We start from the raw sequence: 22,687 nt of genomic DNA on the forward strand, positions 1-22,687 counted from the left end.
TACAAAAGAAATAGTGAGTGATGTCATCAGTTCCTCATTTGCATACCGACCGAGATGTGCATATAACTGTTTTGTGAAATGAAGCGAAACTCTAAAATGCCATAACTTTCTTATTTTACATCCGATTTTGATGAAATTTTCAGTGTTATGCTTGTTGAATTTTTCTCTTTTTATTCAAATCAAGTTTTTGTTGGGGTGGACTTGTCCTTTAAATTGACAAATTCAATTCTTCGAGTCAACAGCCAAACAAAATCACAGTTTCCATATTCATGGAAGTTGCCATTTGATTGCAATTTAGCATAATGGTCAAGTATGATAAAGTTTATACAAGCTCAGATTTTTCACAATTAAACAATCCTTGCTGCGGGTATTGAAGCAAACAACTTAGATTTGTAATTTTAAATCTAAAAATATTGGCAAATCACTGAAATGTCGACTTGAATTTTGCCTATGAGTATTATTCTCCCATGATTAAACACAAATACATCAATCATCTGAACACAGTTGAAAACAAATGGAATGTAACCAGATTAATCATATAAAAGGGGAATATATTTGATAAAAAAACTTAAGTACATTCATTCACGGAAAAAAATTAGTACTGATTCATAATTGCAGGTCCAATATTTATTTAAGTACATAAATTCATTGTTCTTTTTATTCTCTACATGTACTTTCATGTCGTACATATAATATGTGATTATTGACTAGCCGTTAGGAAGATACCACTTACCAACACATGTACATAAACTATGGGACTTTGTTTGTAAATCATATACATGTTACAATCGCTATTTAACAATTATATGTCATTTAATACAAATAGCCCTTTTCATTATTCATACACAATGGTTTCATAATAAATACAGCACTTATAATGCCCCATCCATGTCCTGAACTAGATAGATGAATATTACAATATTCATTAATTAAAAAGAATGGTTGCACAATATTCATTATCTATTTACATTACTTATAAATAATGTTTTCACAACATTTAGTGCATATAATTAACAAATTCTGCATTTGCATTATTTTGACATTACAGGAGTTAAGAATACCCGGTAGACCTTTTTACTCACATACTCAAATTTGATGCACATCTTTTAAAGATTTTTCTTATCAACATGAGAGCTTGCCAAAGGCTCAACTGACAGCAAATACTTATTTCTACAGTATAGATTCCCAGGAAAGCAAAATGCAAGGAGCTTATTTCATTCATGATATTTTGCGTAGATTAATAAATTTCAGGCATAGGTATACTACACATATTCCTTGTTATAAATTAGAAATCCTAGATTGTACAAAATTGCATTCATGATTTGTGTAAATAAGTACACTTAATAAATAGTACATATAGTGCATCAGATATATAAGTACACTGCTATTTGAAAGTGGATTGGCATAAAGTATTTCAAGTCAGTCATATTATTACATTTGTGCTACATGCATAACCTTAAGCAATAAATATTATATACAGGTGATATCTATCAACCCATTTTGTGATGTCTTGCAAGCTGCTTTCCCATATATCAAGAGTTGCAATTTAGTTTCCAGAAATTAATTTTACATATATTTTACCAGTAAATTTAAAATCAAACACATAATTTCATGGATTCTTCTACATACAATGGAAAAACAATCGGTCATTATGATCCACAACACTTTTGCAATTTACAAAATACATTGCATATTTATTGCATGTTATTATTGATTATCAGATTTTGATGAAATTTTCAGCATTTGGCTCAGTGAATTTTACTCTATTTTTAATAGATAAAATAATTTCCAGCCTGGAGTACTTCTTTAAGATGCTAACAAATAGTTATCATTTCCATTAAACCAATCAGACCCACCAGGGAATGTATAAAGGTCACGGCACACCTTACGACCCAACTGCTCTACAAATATTTGAAGGAAAATGTGACGTCACAGCCGTCAGCTTGAGAGTCGCAGACCAGTCAGAGACAAATTGCAAGGAAAATTGTAAGGATTTGACATGTCGAATCCTTAAAGCTAGATCATAAGCTTAATCCAACTTCCAGCCAGTCAGCAGAGTCGCACTGAAATGCTGAATCATACATGATATGCAACGCACATACGCAGTAGTAAGGGATATTTTCTCAGAGTGCTATGGCAAAAAGCACATGCGTGAATCGCTGATAGCAGGCTAGGCCAGGTTGTCGGATTGCAAGGTGTTCGCTGTTGAGGCTTATGACTACCTTGAGATTCATCTCTCCTCTTTTGGTAGCGGACCAGTCATAGACTAGTGGAGTCGTAAGGTGTGCGGTGGCTTTCAGGTATTTTAAACCTCTGCAGCATTACGTACCACTGAAGAATATTGAGTACTAAAGAAGTGTCCAACCATTCTTGTCATCATTTTTGTCTTCATCAATGAAGCTTGATCTGAGCTCTTCTAAGGATGACTTCGTTCGTTTAAAGCTTCGATCGGCAGTCCTGCTCACCAACTGAGCATGGATCTTCTCCGCGACTTCAGACGTTCTCTGGTTGACAAACCACTCCACGTAGAGCACGCCCTCTCTCTTCGTTCTGCGACGAGACGGACGAATGTAAAGGCGCGGCTTGAAATGATTTTCTTCATCTCCCTGTGGGTGGATAGAAAAGGAGATCAAGGAGAAAAAAGTAGTTAAAAAATTGTTAATGACTTCTTGGACAAATATAGGTGCAAGCCTAAACTTTTAGACAGACTTCATCATTTTTCATATTCAGGAGCATTTTCATTACATTATTAGTACTAAATAACATACATGTAGTAACATTAAAGCCATACTGCAGCGCAATTACAGATTCAAAATTGTAAAGCATACCTATCATAACCATCATTATTCTGAATCAAAGATGTTATCATAAAATGGTGTTATGGATCCTAATTAAAGGATTGGTTGAAATATATCATGTGACGCATCACTTACAGTACTCATGGTTGTAGTTCTATTGACCGGTCATCGTTTTGAGATGAGGATGGTGAATCAAATAACAAGGATCCACGTTAATAAAACAAATTAGTGCACATCTATCTTCATTCTAATGTTTTGTGGTTTGATCTTAATGTATTGCAACTATTCACTCTATTTTGTACCTTTTTACCGTTTGACCTTATGCACTGACAATGACATATTTTTTGCTAATGGTTTATTGGTTCAATCTCATGGATCAATACTGATGATATAAACGTATCGTTTTTGTGTTTTGTTTATTCAATAGAGAGAACCCTGTGGAAGGGCCATAACATATATTTAACCCCCGCCCCCCCAAAAAAATATGATACACATCATTTGACTTACATGAAGGTATAGAGTATCGAAGTGTGATTTCATCAATTTACACTTTTTGCAATTCAGTGCTTTTGATACCATAATCTTGTAGAGCATGATGAAAACCCCCCACAACCCAAATTTGGTGGGAATCGGTCCATTGGGGCCTTAGATACGAACTCATTAATACATAATTAGCCCCACTGAAGTCAATGCATTATTGGCCAGTTGCCTCACATTTGGAATCAGGCCAATAATACATTGACTTCAGTAGGGCTAATTATGTATTCATGAGGTCATATCTTAGGCCCCCATTGATCGATTCCCACCAAATTTGGGTTGTGGTTTTTTTTTATCATGCTCCACCTAAATATGGTATCAAAAACGCTGAAATGCAAAAAAAGTTTTTTGTGACATCATCACTTCAGTGCTCTATTAGAATAATTACCCACATTTTGTTACCTTTAGAAAAACCAAAATGTGTTAGAACTGTTCTCAAGGTAGTGCATATAATTCTTACTAATTCATATGACGATGTGCATTAGTAGTTACTACACTGTATTCACCTTGATTTGTATTTTGACAAAAGCATTGATCTGATTTTTATGCTCCTCCCAATCCTCTCCTGATGATTCCATCTTTTTCTTCAGGTCCGATTCACAAACCTACCGAACAAATGAACAAATACTACATTTAATACATGAAGAAAACATGTTATATTAACAATCACAAAATTTTACCAGTTTTGATAAGAGTAATAATAAAATATAGCATTTATGAGGCGCGGACTGTCTAGTTGCCTATAAACCAATCGGGCACTTTACTGTTTTGCTCGAAAGTAAGCGATGGCACATAATAAATGCTGTGTATTATTATTATTACCTGAGCTGTTTGTTTGATAGTGAGTGGTAACGTCTGCTCTGGATCACGTTGATACAGAGAGGTGAGTCTGCAGGGGCCCGTTTCATAAAACTTGTAATAACAGTTAAAAGCTACTGAAATCCTTCAATTTGATTGGCTGAAAGTAAATTTGTTATACATTAGAAATTATGCATTTCTTATGAATCTGGACTCTGGTTTGGCTGAACCCATAGATGCAGCTTTTATGATAGGTATTTTTCCATTGCTTTTCATAATGTTTGGAATCAGCAAATTACAATTCACTCCAAATGAAAGCAAAAGAAATGCTACAGTCATACCAATGAAACCGATTTCAAACTGATCAATGACATGCCAATGGAAATAATGTAAGACACTGTTCTCACTAACTTTCTAAAACTAGTTTACTGGAAACTAGCTTAACATGTAATGAGAACGTTCAAAGCGATCTTCCAAACTGGTTCAGAAAACCACCTCATGATGTAGTTTTGAAGATTGCTTTGCCTCTTTCAACTGCTTTGGCGTAAGTGATGACACAACCATTCTTCGGGAAGCGATCTTCACACATTTCGAGCGCGCTACTCCACACACTGTATGTGGAATGCCTATGCTGCGGTTTCAATTTTGCGCGAAGCATGTCACCCCAACGAGAGTGTTCCCATAGCAACAATACTGCTTTACGTGAAGTGGTTTTGAAAACCACTTTCGGGTAATCAAATGGGTATGCAAGCAAAGCGATCTTCCAATTGTTTCCTGAACCGGTTTCCAGTAAGCCAGTTTTAGAAAGTACAATGAGAACGGTGTCTCATAGATTTGGTCTGTCCGAAGTTATTTTTGGTAATGTGACTGGGGGCATAACGTTGTATACATGTACCTCAGCTGCTTGTTTGATAGTGAGTGGTAAGCTCTGCTCTAGATTGTGTTTGAGACACAGATGAAGGACCTCAAAGGCAAGCTGATTCAAGGATAAACAAGCAGAGTTGATGGCCTAAAAGAAAGGGAAAGAAAAGGTAAACGCTTGTGAAAATATCTTACTGCTTACTAAACCTGGTTGGTCCCTGTAAACATGTACATATCCTATTGAAAAACAGAACTCAGCATTTAAATAAGTTAACTGATTTCTCCATAGTATAATGGCTATACATAAATACTTTTGAATTATGATATCTATTTGGCAATAATGTGCATGTAATTATGATAACTTCACAGATTACTTACATGAAGCATGGACAAGACAGAAACTAGCAATATTTGGAATGAAATACATTATATACACTAAAAGATGATTTTAGAATATAAAATATTCTCTCAAGTATTGAAATTATAATCTTAGCTTAGAATTTCATGATTAATAATGTTTCACAAAGACCTTACAATTTTATACTTCTCATAAACATTGATATGAATAAAAATACTAGTACACCTTGAAATAGATTATTTCTAGATAGATCCTGCTATAAAAATTATTGTTATTTTTTTACCACTACAATGTAAGCCTTCAGATTGATATCTTATCAATAATCCTATACATGTACCTATACAATTATCAAGATATAAAATATGTTTTCAAAAATATGAAATCCAATAAATGTGACTTTCAGTGATACCAAATTAAATTTCTGTGGTATTTGGTTAACAGCTCCTAAAGCCAGTGCAAACTACTAAAGCAGTTTGCCATCGGATTTCAGGCTGATGTGTAATAGCATATGATACACACATACGCTCTGAAGCTTAATTTGCAATTTTAAAGATCGAAGTTCTTAATAGTGATATGAATACTATCCTCAAAATTGCAGTTTTGCAAGCTTTCTTGTAGGACTAAAAGTGAACTCAATTCCAAAATTTAGTGATATCATAGCAACAGATTTGAACTTGAGTTTCAAATTAATTATTTCTAACATCATTCCAAGCTTTAAATATTAAAAAGATGATTCAACTTGTTTGATCTTTCATATATACGTTTAAAACTTGGGTCACATAAGATACATCAGGGGTGTGAGTGGTCACAAATAAAAAGATCTGAAAAAAAGCTGAAGAGTATTGAAAAAATCTGAAACAGAAAGAGCTCCCACACTTTATGTACAGAAGAAAGCCAAAAATAGGCTGAAATTAAGCTGAAAAAAAAAAAAAAAATCTGAAATCAGATAAAAATCTGAACTCTCACACCCCTGGATCATGAGTTTTAACCATTACCTTTTCATCTACAATGGTCTGTATTTCTTGAAGAACCTCTTGAGGGGTGATTTCACCAAGCTGTTTCTTGAGTTGTCTATAAAGACTGTTTGTTTCTTGGTAGAAGCTGAGTTTACACTGATGAAACCAAAATAAAGCGAGCAAATGCTTTAAATAATAAGAAAACTTAAAATATAAAAGGCATAGAAAATGTATGGAGTATGAAAATCTGGTGATAAAAAATGAAAGAAGCGATAGTGAGATTGGTTAAGTGGAAGTTTTTGGTGGAAGTACATTGAGATGGACGGGTCATACGTGGGAGAGTTTATAAAAAGGTTTTTCAGTGATTTCAACTGACAAATGTTATAAGCTACAAAAACTACAAATACTTGCATCTGGTTGGCTGAGAGTAAATTAGTCAATAAACACTCTCTAGATGTCAGTTCTGTCTCTCTTTCTCTTTTTTTCATTATGTTTATCTCTCTCTCTCCTTTCTTCTCTTTCTTCTATACAATAAAAAAGGAAAATGAGCAAGTGGAATGAGAATGGGTTCTGGAAGAACTACATGCATGAAAGAAAATTGTGATCAAAGATTTTATTGAAGGACAAAAACCAAACTGATCAAGGGATGTGAAAAAGAAATGAAAGCACTAAATAGCAGATTGTAGTGTATGATACAGGGTGTATTTGTTTCTAGAAAAAATATTGAAAATCATATTGAATAGATGCAAATGAATGATTAGATGCCTTTGTGTTGTGTTATTTCTGTGCATTGCCTCTTTAACTGCAAAAGCAAAGTGTTTATCTCAGTGTAGTAGCTAAATTTGCTCTTGAATACGGTACATGCGTTTGGGATAAAAAAAAGAGAGAACGTACAGGACTTTAGAGAAAATAATGAACAGACAAATTTTTAGAGGATATTTGTTTGGTACATGTATATAATGGATGTAAAACCTCATTAAACAGCACAAGAGACATTTTTTTTAACATGCAAAAAAAAAGATATTTTAACAGAATTGAAAATGAAAGGAAAGGTGGGGAAAAGAACTGGGACATTTCTAAAGAAAATGTACATTTCTGAAACCAATTTATGCGGCCTCCATTTATCAGGAGTAAGGGAAATACTCAGTCATTCAATTAGGTTTAATTCAATAGGCCAATCAGATGACTTGATTACAAAAAGTCTAAAGAACCAAAGGGTTCTTTAATATTAGTAGTGAGGGAATACTCTCCGTTGTTAGATTCTTGACTAGTTTCACCAGAGTCATTGTCGAGGCCATGACTCAACTTTCGACCAATCATGTGACTGGAATATTCAACGCTCTAAATAATCATTTTGATAGCAATGGGAATACCCACAAACATAAGATTCTTGACTAGTTTCATATGAGTCATGCTTAATTCCATGTATTAACTTTCAACCAATCAGATGAATGGAATATTCAACACTCTACATGTAAAAAATCCTTATTTTATAGTAATGGGAATACTTAATACCCATTGGAGTATTGACTAGTTTCACTTGAGTCATTTTTAATACCATGACTAAAATTTGACCAATGTATTTGGGAAGGCTCAGAGCCATCAGATTCTTGACTAATTTCACTTGAGTATATTAATTCTTCAGACCACTCAGATGACTAGATTATTTAACAGTCTAAATAACAATTCTCATAAGAAGTAATAGGAATACTCACAGACATAAGGTTCTTGACTAGTTTCACTTGCAGCCTGCTCTGTGGTTCTAGTCTTTTCAATCGACCAACGGTGATAACAAACAAAGAAAGGTGATCCGATAAATCTCCCTGAGGCAAAATCAAGAAGAAAGACTTGCCATCAAATTTAACATTTAAACTGAAGGATTTAGAATTTATAATGAAATTCATTTTCCTCATAATGTTTGTATGTATCTAACGGTATCATGCTACTGTAGTATATTCTGTCATCTAATATGAAATGCAATGTGTTGGAGAATTCTTGTAAAAAATTTCAGCCACTTGGCTGCCACGTATGCAATTACATTTGTGAAATAAAACACAATTATAGAAAAAAATTGGAAATCTCACCCCACATCTTATAAAAAAATTAAGCCTGGATCAATTGTCGCAGGAATTTTTTTGATACCTCAGTTTAGTAACATCACTCAATATGAATGGAATTAGAGTATCTACCTGATGTTTAGCTAGTAGCTGCATGTTGTTCCTGTTTGGTGGTAGGCTAGTAGGTGCTCCTGCCTGAATCTCAAGACCATCAATCAGTTTCTGAAACTAAGAATAATATACAAAAACTTCCTATATCACTCACAATTAGTGAAAATAAGAACCATGAACAAAGACATAGTATATCACTCACAAATATATGTGAAACTAACAATGCTAAACAAAGATATCCTTTACACATGCAATTATGAGTGAAACTAAGAATTTAATAAACCAATATCCTTTATCACTTGCAATTATGATTGTGTTAAAAATTCTTCGCTATTTTATTTCATTTTATTTGTCTTCTTCATCAAGGGTAGCCCGTTCAGTGATTAAAACACTGTTCTCAATCAGGGCCCTGTAAAATACATAGGCCCGTATTCTGAAGTCGGGTTTAACTTAGACTCAGGTTTAAAGTTGTGGTTTAAGTATGGACAGCCAATTGTTACATAAATCACTAACAGTAGAGATATCATATATCAGCTGATTTTGCTCTCAAATCATTCATAATTGTCTAGGAAGTATAAATAGATGATTGTCTTCACCATCGATGAATCAGAAAAGAGCACAGTAAACATAAGAAACATACAACTTAATAAAAATTTTGACACTTTTGGCTTCCCATAATTTTAGCAGAGTTAAACCATTGTCTAAGTTAAAACCGACTTCAGAATACGGGCCATAGTGTAGTACAAACATGAGAAACATAATATAGAAAACATAAGAAATAGACATATAATTACAATAGAGTGATATGATATATTATGAGTAAATCGAAAAAAGAAGCAGTATTTAGTAGAAATTCAGAAGGAAAACTAAGACAATGTTTTTAGATATGCAAATCACTACTAGCACACTTACGTTATAATATTTATAATTGTGGGGTGAAAGTACAAGAGGAATTTAGAAATTGAGTTATTAAACAAAATAACTTCCACTGAAAGAACCTATATGTAAATTTCTATGATCCCTAATACCCTATCTGCTTCTACTTGAAAACAAGATATACAATTAAACTAGAGCTTAGCAATGATCGTAGAAAATTTTTCTATGATTGATTCCATTGGCTACAATGTACAATCAATCGTAAAAATCAATCGTACGATTAACGGCTAACCTTTGTGTTGCGGGACCCAGAACATCCTTTAAGTTGATTCACCGATATATTTTGTCATTTTTAGAGCAATCAAACATTACATCTTTTTGTCTCATGTAGCAACAAATAATGTACATGTACAAATCCTTTTCTGACATTTCAGCTATTATGCAAATGAAATCAGTAAACAATTTTTATGAATTTACATGTAGATAAATAAACTTAATTTAAAGTTTCAAACTATTTAAAGTTCCAAATTAAACTTTCTGAGTAGAAAATTACACTTGAATCTATTTTTACTTTATGTTTCTGAATAGCACTTAAAAGTTGACTTTGTGTGAAAATACATACAGAACTTCACATTTGTGTTATCACATTTATGTACATTACAAGGGAAAAATATTCTGCCAGTATAACTGTTATTAAACATAAATTCTGTATGGATATCTGAAAGAACAGAAATCAAAACAATATTCATGCACTTACAAAAGTGAATTTTCAATCTTTTGGAAATCTAAATCTCCAACAGGAGAATCTCTGTTTCAACTTTTTAATATCGTTTTCCTGTGTCTCACATAATTTAAGTTATAGTTGATTTTGTGTGAAATAAAAAATTATCAGAAAATAAATATTTTACCAGCATAAAATAAATTGACAGCTAAAGTGTGCCTGAAAAAAATTCAATTTGACTGGCTGTTGGTGACTTGTTATACAAATTGTGCATTTGTTATTAGGTCTTTATAAAACACTAGTCTCAGATCAGTTACTTATTGTTAATTACATTCCTCCTTGTTTACAGCTTCAGAAAGAAATCAACTTCAGTTATGTCTTGTACATTTCCTACCTCCTGTAATCTACAATACTGTCATTGTTTAACATACCAGCCAGGGTATATTTCACAGGTGCTGGTGTATATCATGTACTTGTCAATGTACATTTCAGGAAAGCATGTCCTGTGTTATGTACAACCTGTCAATCAAAGTACTTATCTGACCTACTTCTCTCTCAAAATGAGAAAGAGGTCATTGGCATTGCGGGTTGATATACTAATAATAATTATAATACATCACTCACATAGCACATAATAAACAGAAAGTTTTTCTATGCACTTTACAATAGAGGAAACAAAAATACATATAATACATACAAAGAAATATACCTATACATTACAGCATTACTCAATATTTTGAACTTACAATTGTTACCAATAAAATAATTACCTAGTTATAAATTACAAAAAAAGATGGATATTAATGTAAGAAATTGAAAGTTAAAAATTAACTCTTAATGTGCCATTAATTGTAATCAGCAAGTGCCATTTTTATTTTCCGAGTCTATATTTGTTTTATTCATAAAAAGGAAATCACTCCTGAGAGAATAATGTTAAACCTCTTGACCATAAGCTTAACTGAACAATGGAATCACTCATGCATACAATGCACTCCTCAAAATGCAATAGGCATAACAATAGCTGTGTGACCATTGCACAAAAATGTGTTTGTGGCAGTCCAGTGGATGCACATATATGTGTTCATGGCACGTTAAGTGGATGCCTGTCTGATATGTAGGGGTAATTTGCTCCAAAGGGTTGGTCCAGCTACAGCAAATGATCTACCACCATAAAAGCATGTGTGGGTTGATACACTGTAGTATCACGCATACATTCGTAATTCCGAAGCTTCGTAATTCCGAAGGTTCGGTTATTCCGAAGGTTCGTATTTCCGAAGGTTCGTATTTCCGAAGGTTCGTAATTCCGAAGGTTCGTCAATCCGAAAACGAAATAAGGTTCGTAATTCCGAAGGTTCGTCAATCCGAAAACGAAATAAGGTTCGTAATTCCGAAGGTTCGTTAATCCGAAAACGAAATAAGGTTCGTAATTCCGAAGGTTCGTTAATCCGAAAACAAAATAAGGTTCGTAATTCCGAAGGTTCGTTAATCCGAAAACGAAATAAGGTTCGTTAATCCGAAAATTAAATAAGGTTCGTATTTCCGAAAATGAAAAATTATTCATTTTGGTAACAAAAACGGTGTTGTCATTACAAGATTACACGATATTATGCAATGACGATCGATGATGCATGCATGTGTTGTGGCCAAAAGCACGTATTTCATTAGAATAGGCGCCCTGATCAAGCATAGGCTAATTTCGATTTTATCTGAGCAATTGCTGCCTAAGCAAATGGTTTAAAGATGCAGGGGATCAAGTGTGTTGGTCGTGTGCGAGTAACCTCTAGATAATAGGATTTGTATTGGAGATGATGTCATTTTTAATAACAGCTTCTGCTGGTAATAAAAATAATACTATAATAATGATCCTTGTGAGATGTTGAAAGCGCGAATCGCAAGCTCAAACTTGTAGACATTTCATGTAACAAGACGTGAACTTAAACATTCTGAGCAGTTTTTTTAATCGTGAGAAAGATGTGTATCTTTCTAAAGAATTAACTCGAGGGCGAGCTGTAATTTGTTTATATACTGACCTGGGGCCCGTTGCATAAAACCTTTTACCTGAGAAAACTCAGGTTGTTTTTACCGGAGTTTTTGCCCTGTGCTAAAGTCAATGGCGGAAATCAGACTAACCTTAGTTTTCAGTTTTTACCAGAGTTTTCTCAGGTAAAAAGTTTTATGCAACAGGCTTCTAAGTAATCTTTTTAAGGACTGCATTTAGTGACTCATGAATAGAATATATGTCTCACGAACTAAATAATGAGAGCGCGAACCGCAAGCTTAAAATTTGTGATATTCCACCTGAAAACTGGACATTTTTTTTGTAACCAGGAATAGAATGAGTTCCTCAATAAATAATACTTGATGCGAGCAAGAAACGTGAGCCAAAATTTTCCGATTTTCCAACCTGAAAACTGGACATTCTAAGCATTCTTGTAAAAAAAAAATGATAGCTGGGAGAACAGTTTTCAGAACTGAAGTGGCTTATGGTGTAATTGGTATGGGTTGGTATGTGAACAATGATGGGGAACAATTCAATCACATACAATGGGCAATTGATCAGGCTCAGTGAGCTGCAATGCAAGACACAGACCATGCACACAGACAGTACCATCAGACCATGGAGCTAACAGAGAAGGAGAACCATCTTCCAATTCCTCTGTTAATCCTTTGTTATTGCTTCCTTCGGGCGAAGGAACGATATCTAACATCAATCGGCGAGCCGCCAGGCCAAAGTTAGAGCACGCTTACATAACGCGATAAGCCCCCTCGTAAAATCTGAGGTCAGAGATTTTTTGAAGGACCCTGCGAGGCACCGCCGTAAACAACGTTCTCCCACATAACTTCCCCGAGCTCAGTTTTTTTTTCAAAATTGAAACACGACTTGCTGTTCTTCTAACATCCATATCTCTTCGTACGGATTCCTGATGTACGTCTTTTATGTATGGTTGAACTTCTGAGATGATCCCCTTTGCATACATACCAAATACGTTGCAATCTGAATTGACTCAACAAAATTACAAACGGAGGAAGTTGGAGATTGGTAATTTTCAGTATGTCTGTTTTTCTTCCATGGTTAAATCTTTTCCTACCCGTACCTGTTTTAGAAATTATAAGAGTATGAAAGAGCATATTTTGAGCTAAATTTTCATGCCAAGATCATTTGCAAGAGTACAATAGAATCGATAATATAACGACGAATCTGCGGGGCATTTCTCTGGCGATTGTCGCATCGTGGAGTACCCTCCGGTTCCCCACGCATTCCTATTTGTGTAAGTTGAAAGTGAGTGTAATGAATGACGGGAGCCGTGCTCGCTCAGCTCTTGTCTCTGTATCGTTTTTGGAAAATAGCAGGGGCCGCGGAGCGAACAGATTTAATTTACAAACCAGTAAAAAGGAGAACAAAGTATAAAAATTGTTATTCTACATAATAAAGAAATTAAAAACAACATGTTTGGGACCACAAAGAAGTATACCCAGTTCTATGTCAGGACGATTCATTTTAAGTTACAAAGTCATTTGGAAAAAATTACAAGCGAAGTTTTACAATTTTTAGGACCAAAAATAATCATGATTTAAAATTATTTTAGAGAACAAAATAAAAAATGATTACAATTATTGAATTCATATCTTTAGTTTAATCTAAAGAAAAAAAGGCTTCCAAAATATAAAGTGTCCGGACACCTGACCCCCCCCCCCCTCATTTCTAAAACATTCTATTTCTGTTCTAGATATATTAAGAAACACCGAATATCATTATGATTTTTGTTAGATTAGGAGATTTTTTGTATGTTTAAGATTGTACTTTTTTCTTTCTTTCTTTCATATCCTTTTTCTGGCATCATTCTATCCTTCCTCTTTGCCCTTTTTTATTCCATCCTATCTTTCTTTCCTGATCTTCTCTCTCTGTTCATTTTTCTTTCCTTGTTTGTCTTACTCTCCGTCCTATTTTAAATTTCCTTTTTTCCTTCATTTTTTCTTTCCACTTTTCTTTGCTTCCTTCTCCCTTTTCTTTTCATTCTTTCTCGATCCTTCCATTATTTTCTTTTTTTAAATTCTCTCCTTAATTTTTTCCTCCCTCTCTTTCATCCTTTTTCTTTATTTCCCTCCCTCCCAGGGTGACCAGACGTTCCGCATTTCCCGGGATTGTCCCGTATTTTTCTCCTTTGTCCCGGCGTCCCGACAAACCCTTCCCGGGACGCCTTTTTGTCCCGTATTTAAGAATATTGAACAAAATGTAGTTAATGCATTTAAAAGTGGTGATTTTTTTCATCAAATAACCAACAGATGACGAGCAGAGATAACAATGAAACTAATTTGGAGATGTAATCGGTGGAACAAATTATTTAGTTTTCATAACTAGATCTTGTTGTTTCAGCTTTCGTTTTGAGTCTTGTTGTGTATGATGCCGCTGTTTCATCTAATTTTTAAGTTTGACAATGTTTCACTTTAAAATTTTACTCATTTCTAAATAATGTTAGTTTTTCAAAATTCTGAAAATATATTAAAAAACACCAAACTTCATTATGATTTTTGTTAGATGACTTGATTTTTTTGTTTGCTTGAAGTTTGAACTTTTTTCCTTTTTCTTTTGTATCATTCTTTGTTCATCCTTATATCCTTCCTGCTTGCCCTTTTTTGTTCCATCTATCTTTATTTCCGATCTTTTTTTCCTGAACCTTTCTCTCTCTCTGTTCATTTGTCTTTCTTTCCTTCTTTCTGTTACTTTTCTTTATCAAATTTCCATTCCTTATTTCCTGAATTCATTCATTCTTTCTTTCCTTAAACTTTTCTTTGCTTCCTTCTCACTTCCTCTCCCCCTTTTTCGTTCTCTCCTTCCATTATTTTCTTTTTTGTCATTCTCTCATCTCTTCATTCTTTCCTCCCTCTCTTTCCTCCTTTCTTTCATTCTTTATTTTATTTTTCCCTCCAATTCTTTTCCCTTATAATATTTATTTTCTTTCCCTTCCTTCCTCCCTTCCTATTTTCTTCTTTCTTTGTTTGTTTCTTTCTTCCAAAGAATGAAGGAAAATATTTCTTTCCTTCATTCTTTCTTTCCTCCCCTTTTTCTTTCTCACTTTCTTTTTTCCTTTCTCTTCTTTATTTTGTCTTCCACACATCTATTCATCTTCCCTTCCTTTCTTTTTTGTCTTTCTATATTCATTTCAAAGAATGACGGAAACCTTTTTTCTCTCTTTCATCCTTCTTTTATTCTAATTTTCTTTAATGTTTTTCTTTTCATTTTCCCCTTCAGTTCATTTTTCCTTTCCTTTTTCCTTTTCTTTTGTCTTTTCTTTCTCTCCTTCATTTACCCTCCCTTTCAATTCTTTATATTTTTCACATGTCTAACCCGTCTTTCGTTCTTTCAAAGAATAAAGGAAGCATTTTTCTTTTATTCGTTCTTTCTTTCCTCATCCTTTTTCTTGTTTCTTTTATTTCTCTCCCTTATGATTCTTTCACACATCTTCCCTTCCTTCTTTTCTTTTTCTTTCCTTCTAAATTCATTTCAAATAATGACGGAAACGTTTTTTCTTTTATTCTATCTTTCATCATTTTATTCTAACATTCCTTTTTTTCTTTATTTTTTCCTTCATTTTCCCCTTCATTTTTTTCTTTCTATCCGTTCTCAATTCAACTCTTTTCTTTCGCCTTTTCATTCCCTCCTTCATTCTTTCGTTCACCCCCCCCCCCCCCCACCTTCCAATTCTGTACATTTTTCCCCAAGTCGAACACCGTGTAGCCTCCTTTGTTGATCTTTTTTTTAAGACCTGGCTCGGTCGATCCGCTCATGCAGCGTACTTTGTCGATTGTCCCGTATTTCTTTTTGTGAAATCTGGTCAGGCCTGCATTCAGCTGGTTCCAAAACCAGATTTTCGTCTTCGAAATCACGACGTTCGAAATCGTGAGCCGCCATGTTTGCATAAAATTCGTGAAGCCGATGTGAAATGCATTATAGGTGAAAACACTACTGCGCAAGCGCAAACCCGAGCTGTTGATCGCGTCGATCAACTTTCCTTATCTGATTTACGAGCGGCCTCTGTAATGCGCCGTGAGGGACCCTGCTGAGAGGGGATTAGCGGTGCCGCGCATGGGGCAAAGCGTTTGAGAGAGTCAGATCTCCTTCTGTTAATAGCTCTATGATCAGACCACTACCAGCTACAGAGAGTTCTACACACACACTTGAGGTTGAGATGAGGTTGAACTTGGAGCTGCTGCTGCTGCAGGGAATGACAAGACTGGGACTCGAGGTAAGGTAGGATAGTATTGTATGTGTGTGCGTGTCTCAGTTTATCTATGTATATACCTTTAATTGTTTCGGCCCCTCCACAATATTGGCGACGAGGATAAAAGTGATTTTTAAATTTATTTTCGGCAAAACATTTTCTTTACTTCGCCATAGCCGGCGCTGATAGCAGAATCTGCGCTGGCTGTGGCCGAATATAAAAAAGCCGCCGCCATCTTGAAATTTTTTAGGTTTTTGATTAATTTCAGCTGTTTGACTCTGTTTCGTCCAAAATATTAAATTACACAACAAGTAACATATTATTTCAGTTTGAGATTTTATTTTTTGGTGGAAAAAGTTTGATATTTAGTTCCGTAAATTTACTTTATTTTTTTGCCGATCGGCACTGCCGTGCAAGCCCTGAAGGAATTCAGCGGCCAGCTTGACAGGAGCCAATCGGATTATTTTTGGGACAAACAATATTCGTGTACTATTTAGGGTAAATATCCATTCATTTTGTTTAACCATATATTTAAATCTTCCCTCGTTAGGATATTTTTTTCCGGGCCACCGAGAGGGATTAAATTTGATGAAATTTTGATTGAGTTTGAGTGTGTACTAATTCTGTGGGTTGTGAATTTGCGACGTGAGTGAACTGAGCTGTGTACCGTATGTGGTGTGAATATTATTGATGTTGTGAGTTGATTATTTTATTACAAGCCTGAATTTGCTTTTCTCCTTTGACTGCTGCGCTGCTGCTGCTGTTAGTATTATTTTTTTTGTAATTATATTTCTGGGTGTTTTTGGAGAAAACACCAGAAAATTGCTGCTGCTGCTGCTGCTGTTGAATTGTTAGGAATTTATTATTTTTTGGTCACGTCTCAGGAGATCAGGAAATTCAGTCTTGTAATAATTATTTTCTTGTTGCTGCTGCTGTTGTGTTAAAGAGTTGTTGTTAATTGCTGCTGCCGTTGTATTAATTATTTTGTTGCTGCTGTTGCTGTGCTGTTGGATTGTTGCCGCTGCTGCTGTTGAGTGAATGCTGTGAGCTGTGCTGCTGACATTCAAATTAATAAATTGTAAATTGTTAAATTAAATAAATTGTATATAGAACTATTCATTATTCCAATTGTACTTGTAAATATTAATTTTTGTTCAAAAAAAAAAAAATATATTAAAAATATACTTACATAATTGAATAAGAAATTATTTGAAATTATTTCTATACTTTACATATCCTTCTTTGAACAAGTGAGCGTTCAATTGTTTGAATTTTTTTCTTTCCTCTCTTAAAGAATTAAATCATACAGGAATTTTATTTTTGAGGCAAGGTAGCCTCTGGACTTTAATTTGATTACATTTTCAGGATATTTTGAGGTTAGTTCTGTTAATTTCTCTTTCATATTTTTATATAAAAAGTTAATTTTGTCCCAGATTTATTTTGATTTTATCCGCAAGACAAACTAGTCTGCAGGATAATTTTTGGTCAATTAAAGTTCAATTTGGGAATTTAATTTGTCCCAAATTCATTTTCAATTGACTATTGGGATTCTTTTTTGTCACTGATTAATATTATTTCCTTACAACAAGATGGCGAGCAACATTTCAAGAATCAAAATCAACTTTTGTTCGTCTGAGGAATTGATGAGTTTGCCTGGAGTGGGTATGGCCACCGCCAACCGCATTCTACACGCGAGGGAGGCGGCCGACCTTACTCCAGAGACATTCTTGTCGATACCTCATATACCGAAGGCAGAACTGTTAGTTTACGCCTTTGATTATGAGCCAACAACAACGGCGCGTAATGTGGACCGCAGAGAAGTGCGCTCCGAAGGAGATGAGCCTTCTACGAGTGTTCCACTTATACCATCTAAGGAGCCCCCCATAAGCCAGGCATTTGAGGCTCGGCCACAGCACACCCGTGCACATAGCACACAGGGTGCTGTAGGCCAGTCTTCTCAGACACAGGCCGGGGAGGCCTCCTCATTTTTCACAGGGGGGAGGCCAGGTGGCGCTTATACTCAGCAGCCGTCGGCCTCTCCAGAAGATAGGGCTAAGTCCCTCTGGGCTAATCAATTTGGGTATTCAGGATGGAACGGTGGCCTGTTCCCACCACAGGGTCCCCAACAAGTTACCCCACCAGGACCCCAGTTCCAGTGTGGTCCTCATGCCCAAGTAGATTTGCATGGTCAGGCTCCCAGTACTCAGGGTGGCCGACCAGCAATGTTAAACCAAACTACCCAGACACCTCCACATAACTACCCACAGGCCGTTCCACACTTTACTCAAGCGCAGTACGAGGAAATGTATGGTGTGATGTTTAGGATGATGCATATGATGCCATTCGGAGGAATTGGACAACCAGCTCCTCCATACTGCAACCCTGCTGCCGCCTACGGTGGGTATTGCCCGCCATGGGCTGGAGGCAGATATCCGCCACACTATCCTAACACTGTGGCCCCGCAAACCTCTCCCCAAGGACCATGTGACTTGCAACATGGGGGTAGCAACCCTGTGTATCAAGGCGCTGGACCCCAAGGAGATGGACATGGAGGCTCAGTGTTCAATGAACATGGAAACACCACAAGGCCATCAGTAAGTCCGGGATACTTGGGGCTGCCAACAAGAAATCAGCCGCCCCGCGTCACCAGACTTACTTCGGCATCAAGACCTGTGGTACCGGAGTATGATGACAGAAGGCCCCCTTCTAGACCAACCTCTTTGCCGAAGACTATTTCGTTTGACGGCAAGGGAAGTTGGGCGGCCTTCTATTCAAAGTTTCAACTTTATTCCGAAAGACATGGCATGTCTGATGCAGACAAGAAATATCAGCTGTGTCTGGCGTTGGAGGCCGAAGCCAGTAAGTTCATGGCCCTGATCCAGGAGAGCAATCCAAATATCGCCTTCCCTGACTTGGTTACCAAGTTGGAGAAGCGGTTTTCTCTCCAGGAGGAGCCGGAAGTTATTCGCATGAAATTCCAATCAGCTTTTCAACGCTCGGATGAAGATATCATCAAGTGGGCAGATAGGCTTATGACCCTTGCAGGTCAGGCCTTCGTAGGCCTACCTGACAAGTTCGTCCAAGAACTTGTCGTGGCAAGGTTCTGCCAAGGTGCCCAAGACAAAGATGCAGGGCATCATGTCCTGACTTCTCGGCCTGGGACATTAGATGAAGCCATGACCAAGTACAAATGGTTTCAGTTTACCCAGAAGACCATGCATAAGCATGGCCCTAGGCTGAGGAACGAGGTAAGGCAGCTCTCTGTAGAAGATATGGATGACCTCAGGGTACAGGAGTCGTCTCCTCCGGAAGCTGCCACCAAAGGAACTTCTAGCCTTGAGGCTAGAATCAGTGCTCTGGAGGCTCAGAATGTAATGTGGGCCTCCAAGATGGATTCGATGGTTGTTGCAATCACTGATCTGTCTAGGAGTACTAAAGAACTTTTGTCGGTGTCAAGAGGCCAGCCGAGTTACTCCTCCGGCCGTGCCCCTGTCACACCTGACAGACCAAAGTATACCTCTGGTTGGGCTCTGGGTACATCAGACAGGCCGAGGTATACCTCTAGTAGAACGCCGGATCGGACAGAGGGAGGCAGAAGGTCATCTTCGGTCCTTCCACCAACCGATCGGCAGCGAAACTTCACAGGCTGCTTCAACTGTGGGGAAGAAGGCCATTTTAGTAGGGCCTGCCCCAGAGGGAGATCGCCTGCTCAGAACAGACAACATAGGGCTGTCACCTTCGAGGAGGAGGGAAATGGACAGGGATCGGAGGAGATGGGGAATCCCCGATCCGATCACAGATCCCCACCTCCACCATCCCCATTCCATTAAAGGACAGCCTAATGCCACAAGACCATGGTAGCACACGGGCACCGGACGCGCAAGCAAGTCCAGGGAGCCCGAAATTCTCTGAGGTATTAGATGTCCCTTGGAGGAATCCACCATGGCCACCAGACATTTCTGGTGAGGTTAAAGATCAAAAGGTTGAAGTAGTCATTTGTAGAATTGTGTCTACTTCAGCATTGAGTGTTGAGTTGACAGTTGGCAAAGAGCCCATTACATCTGTTTTGGATACTGCGGCAGCTGTCACCATTATATCAGATAGGCTATTCAAACGCCTCCAGCCTCGGCCGCCCATCCTTAAGCGTGTAATCCTTAAAGGGGCTGGCCGAGACATGACAATGGACGGCATGGTGGTAGGGCCTATCAATATCAAGCTGGGTACCCAAATACTCAGCGAGAAGATTTATGTAGCTCCGATAGCAGATGAGATGTTGTTTGGCGTTGACTTGTTACGAAAACACAATGCCAGTATCAGCATCCCAAATGCTATCTTAACTATGAATGGTGAAGACCTACCAATCATAGAACGAGAAGATTATTAAAACGGTGATATGATTGGGTAGGCTTATTAGACTTAATTGTAGGACCTGACGTATCGATCAGAATGTGTCCCATTGTGGATACTCATGAATCGGATCTACTCTTCACCTTCTGGATCTCTGGAGCCGCTTTATAGAGGGGCTGGCCCCAGGGGAACAGGAGTTGAGACGGTTCCTACTTCAAAAGAAATAGATTGGTACACTTTGTCGATTGAGTAGACAAGGATGTGCCATATTAAAATCAAACAAGTGGTTAACATACAAGGAATGGTCGGCTGAAGAGACTCTGTTCTTCTCCCGTCAGAGGGAAAGTTTTTGTGGAAGAACAGGAAACTCTTCTACCTTTATAGAGAAGGAGTCATCTTGATGGAGAAGGATGAGCGTGATGTCATGATTCCTGAATCACTAAGACATTACATCATCCAGCTTAGTCATGATCCTCCTCCAGCAAGGCATGCTGGGATCTGTAGCTCTCAGTACTACCGATACGGCATGTCGAAAGACCATCACATCTGCATATAGCCAGGTGTGAAATTTGTGAAACAAGGAAGCGACCGTTCCTGGAGGCATCCCATGAAATGTTTTCATGGGAGCGCCTCGGAATGTGTCCATCTTGAATTCACTATCAATCCTGGTTATGACAGATTAAAGCAAAGGAGCTCTATTGCCTCGAATAACGGGGCAATGCTACTCCCTTGCACCTGTCTCTGCCTGCCACAGTGCAAATCAACTTATTTTATAGGATATGTATTTCAATGCAATATATACCATAAATATAAAATTAATGCCTATAATATCATGCATAATTTATTACCCAATTAATTTGTATGCATCCCTTATTGTTTCTATATTAATAGAAATAGATAAGTTAGTTGATCACGCCCTATATGCCTGTATATATTTGATTTACATATTTGTTTCTTTTACAAAGGTACATACATAAGCGTAATGAGCTTATTTAATTTATATCAAGGCAGAGACAAGGTAAGAATATTTTGTATGATTTGGTAGTGATGTATTTGGTAACGATGTATATGGTAATGATGTATTGATGTGTATATATTTGTGTTATATTTACGTTCATGATCAAATAAAGAATAAGAAAAAAAAAGAGAAAAGAACAAACAAAGAAGAAGAGAAGAACAATAGAAAAGAACATACAAAGAAGAACAATAAAAGAAAAAAAAAGATCAAAGAAAAAGAACAGAAAGAAAAAAAAAGATCAAAGAGAAGAGCAAAAAGAAGAACAACAAAAAAGAAAAAAAAGAAAGAAAAGAAAAAGATCAAAGAAAAACAGAAAGAAAAAAACAAATTAAAGCTAAATGATTGTCATGTTTGTTTATTGTAATTAGCCATATATTGATTTGAATAAGACTTTTGTATAAAGGATGTAGAGATTTGAATGTAAGTTTTGAGATACCCAATTTTTTTAGGGTGGGGGGATGTATGGTGTAATTGGTATGGGTTGGTATGTGAACAATGATGGGGAACAATTCAATCACATACAATGGGCAATTGATCAGGCTCAGTGAGCTGCAATGCAAGACACAGACCATGCACACAGACAGTACCATCAGACCACTACCAGCTACAGAGAGTTCAACACACACACTTGAGGTTGAAATGAGGTTGAACTTGGAGCTGCTGCTGCTGCAGGGAATGACAAGACTGGGACTCGAGGTAAGGTAGGATAGTATTGTATGTGTGTGCGTGTCTCAGTTTATCTATGTATATACCTTTAATTGTTTCGGCCCCTCCACAATAGGCTTCCCTGGGTAAATAATATCTATATCATTATTATTCTAGGCCTACATGAAATTTCCAAAAGTTTGAGCACGTGATTCGCTCGCAACATCTCACAAGGATGCCCTTTTAACAGTAATTGACCAAAAAGGCGAATTTTACATCTTCAGATTTGATTTCTTTCCCCCAAAACCGCTTGCTCGCTACGCTCGCAGAAATGAAACGTAAATATATAATTTATCAATCAGTGATCACTTAAATTTTTTGCT

At 36.5% G+C, this 22,687-nt stretch overlaps 1 protein-coding gene across 1 annotated transcript in view; it reads right to left on the reverse strand.

Annotated features, from left to right (window-relative positions):
- Window positions 1–708: 708 nt before the first annotated feature.
- LOC121429734 (vacuolar segregation protein PEP7-like) overlaps window positions 709–22,687 on the reverse strand; it is a 36,227-nt gene continuing 14,248 nt past the window's right edge. Inside the window, exons 9-14 of the mRNA XM_041626934.1 lie at window positions 8,498–8,593; window positions 8,024–8,131; window positions 6,348–6,464; window positions 5,029–5,142; window positions 3,842–3,940; window positions 709–2,606 (exon numbers count right to left, since the gene is read on the reverse strand). Of these exons, the coding sequence (XP_041482868.1) occupies window positions 2,349–2,606; window positions 3,842–3,940; window positions 5,029–5,142; window positions 6,348–6,464; window positions 8,024–8,131; window positions 8,498–8,593 (792 nt within the window). The 3' untranslated portion in view covers window positions 709–2,348. The remainder of the gene's footprint in view (window positions 2,607–3,841; window positions 3,941–5,028; window positions 5,143–6,347; window positions 6,465–8,023; window positions 8,132–8,497; window positions 8,594–22,687) is intronic.

Source organism: Lytechinus variegatus, chromosome 16, assembly GCF_018143015.1.
Source record: "Lytechinus variegatus isolate NC3 chromosome 16, Lvar_3.0, whole genome shotgun sequence".
NCBI lineage: Eukaryota > Metazoa > Echinodermata > Echinoidea > Temnopleuroida > Toxopneustidae > Lytechinus > Lytechinus variegatus.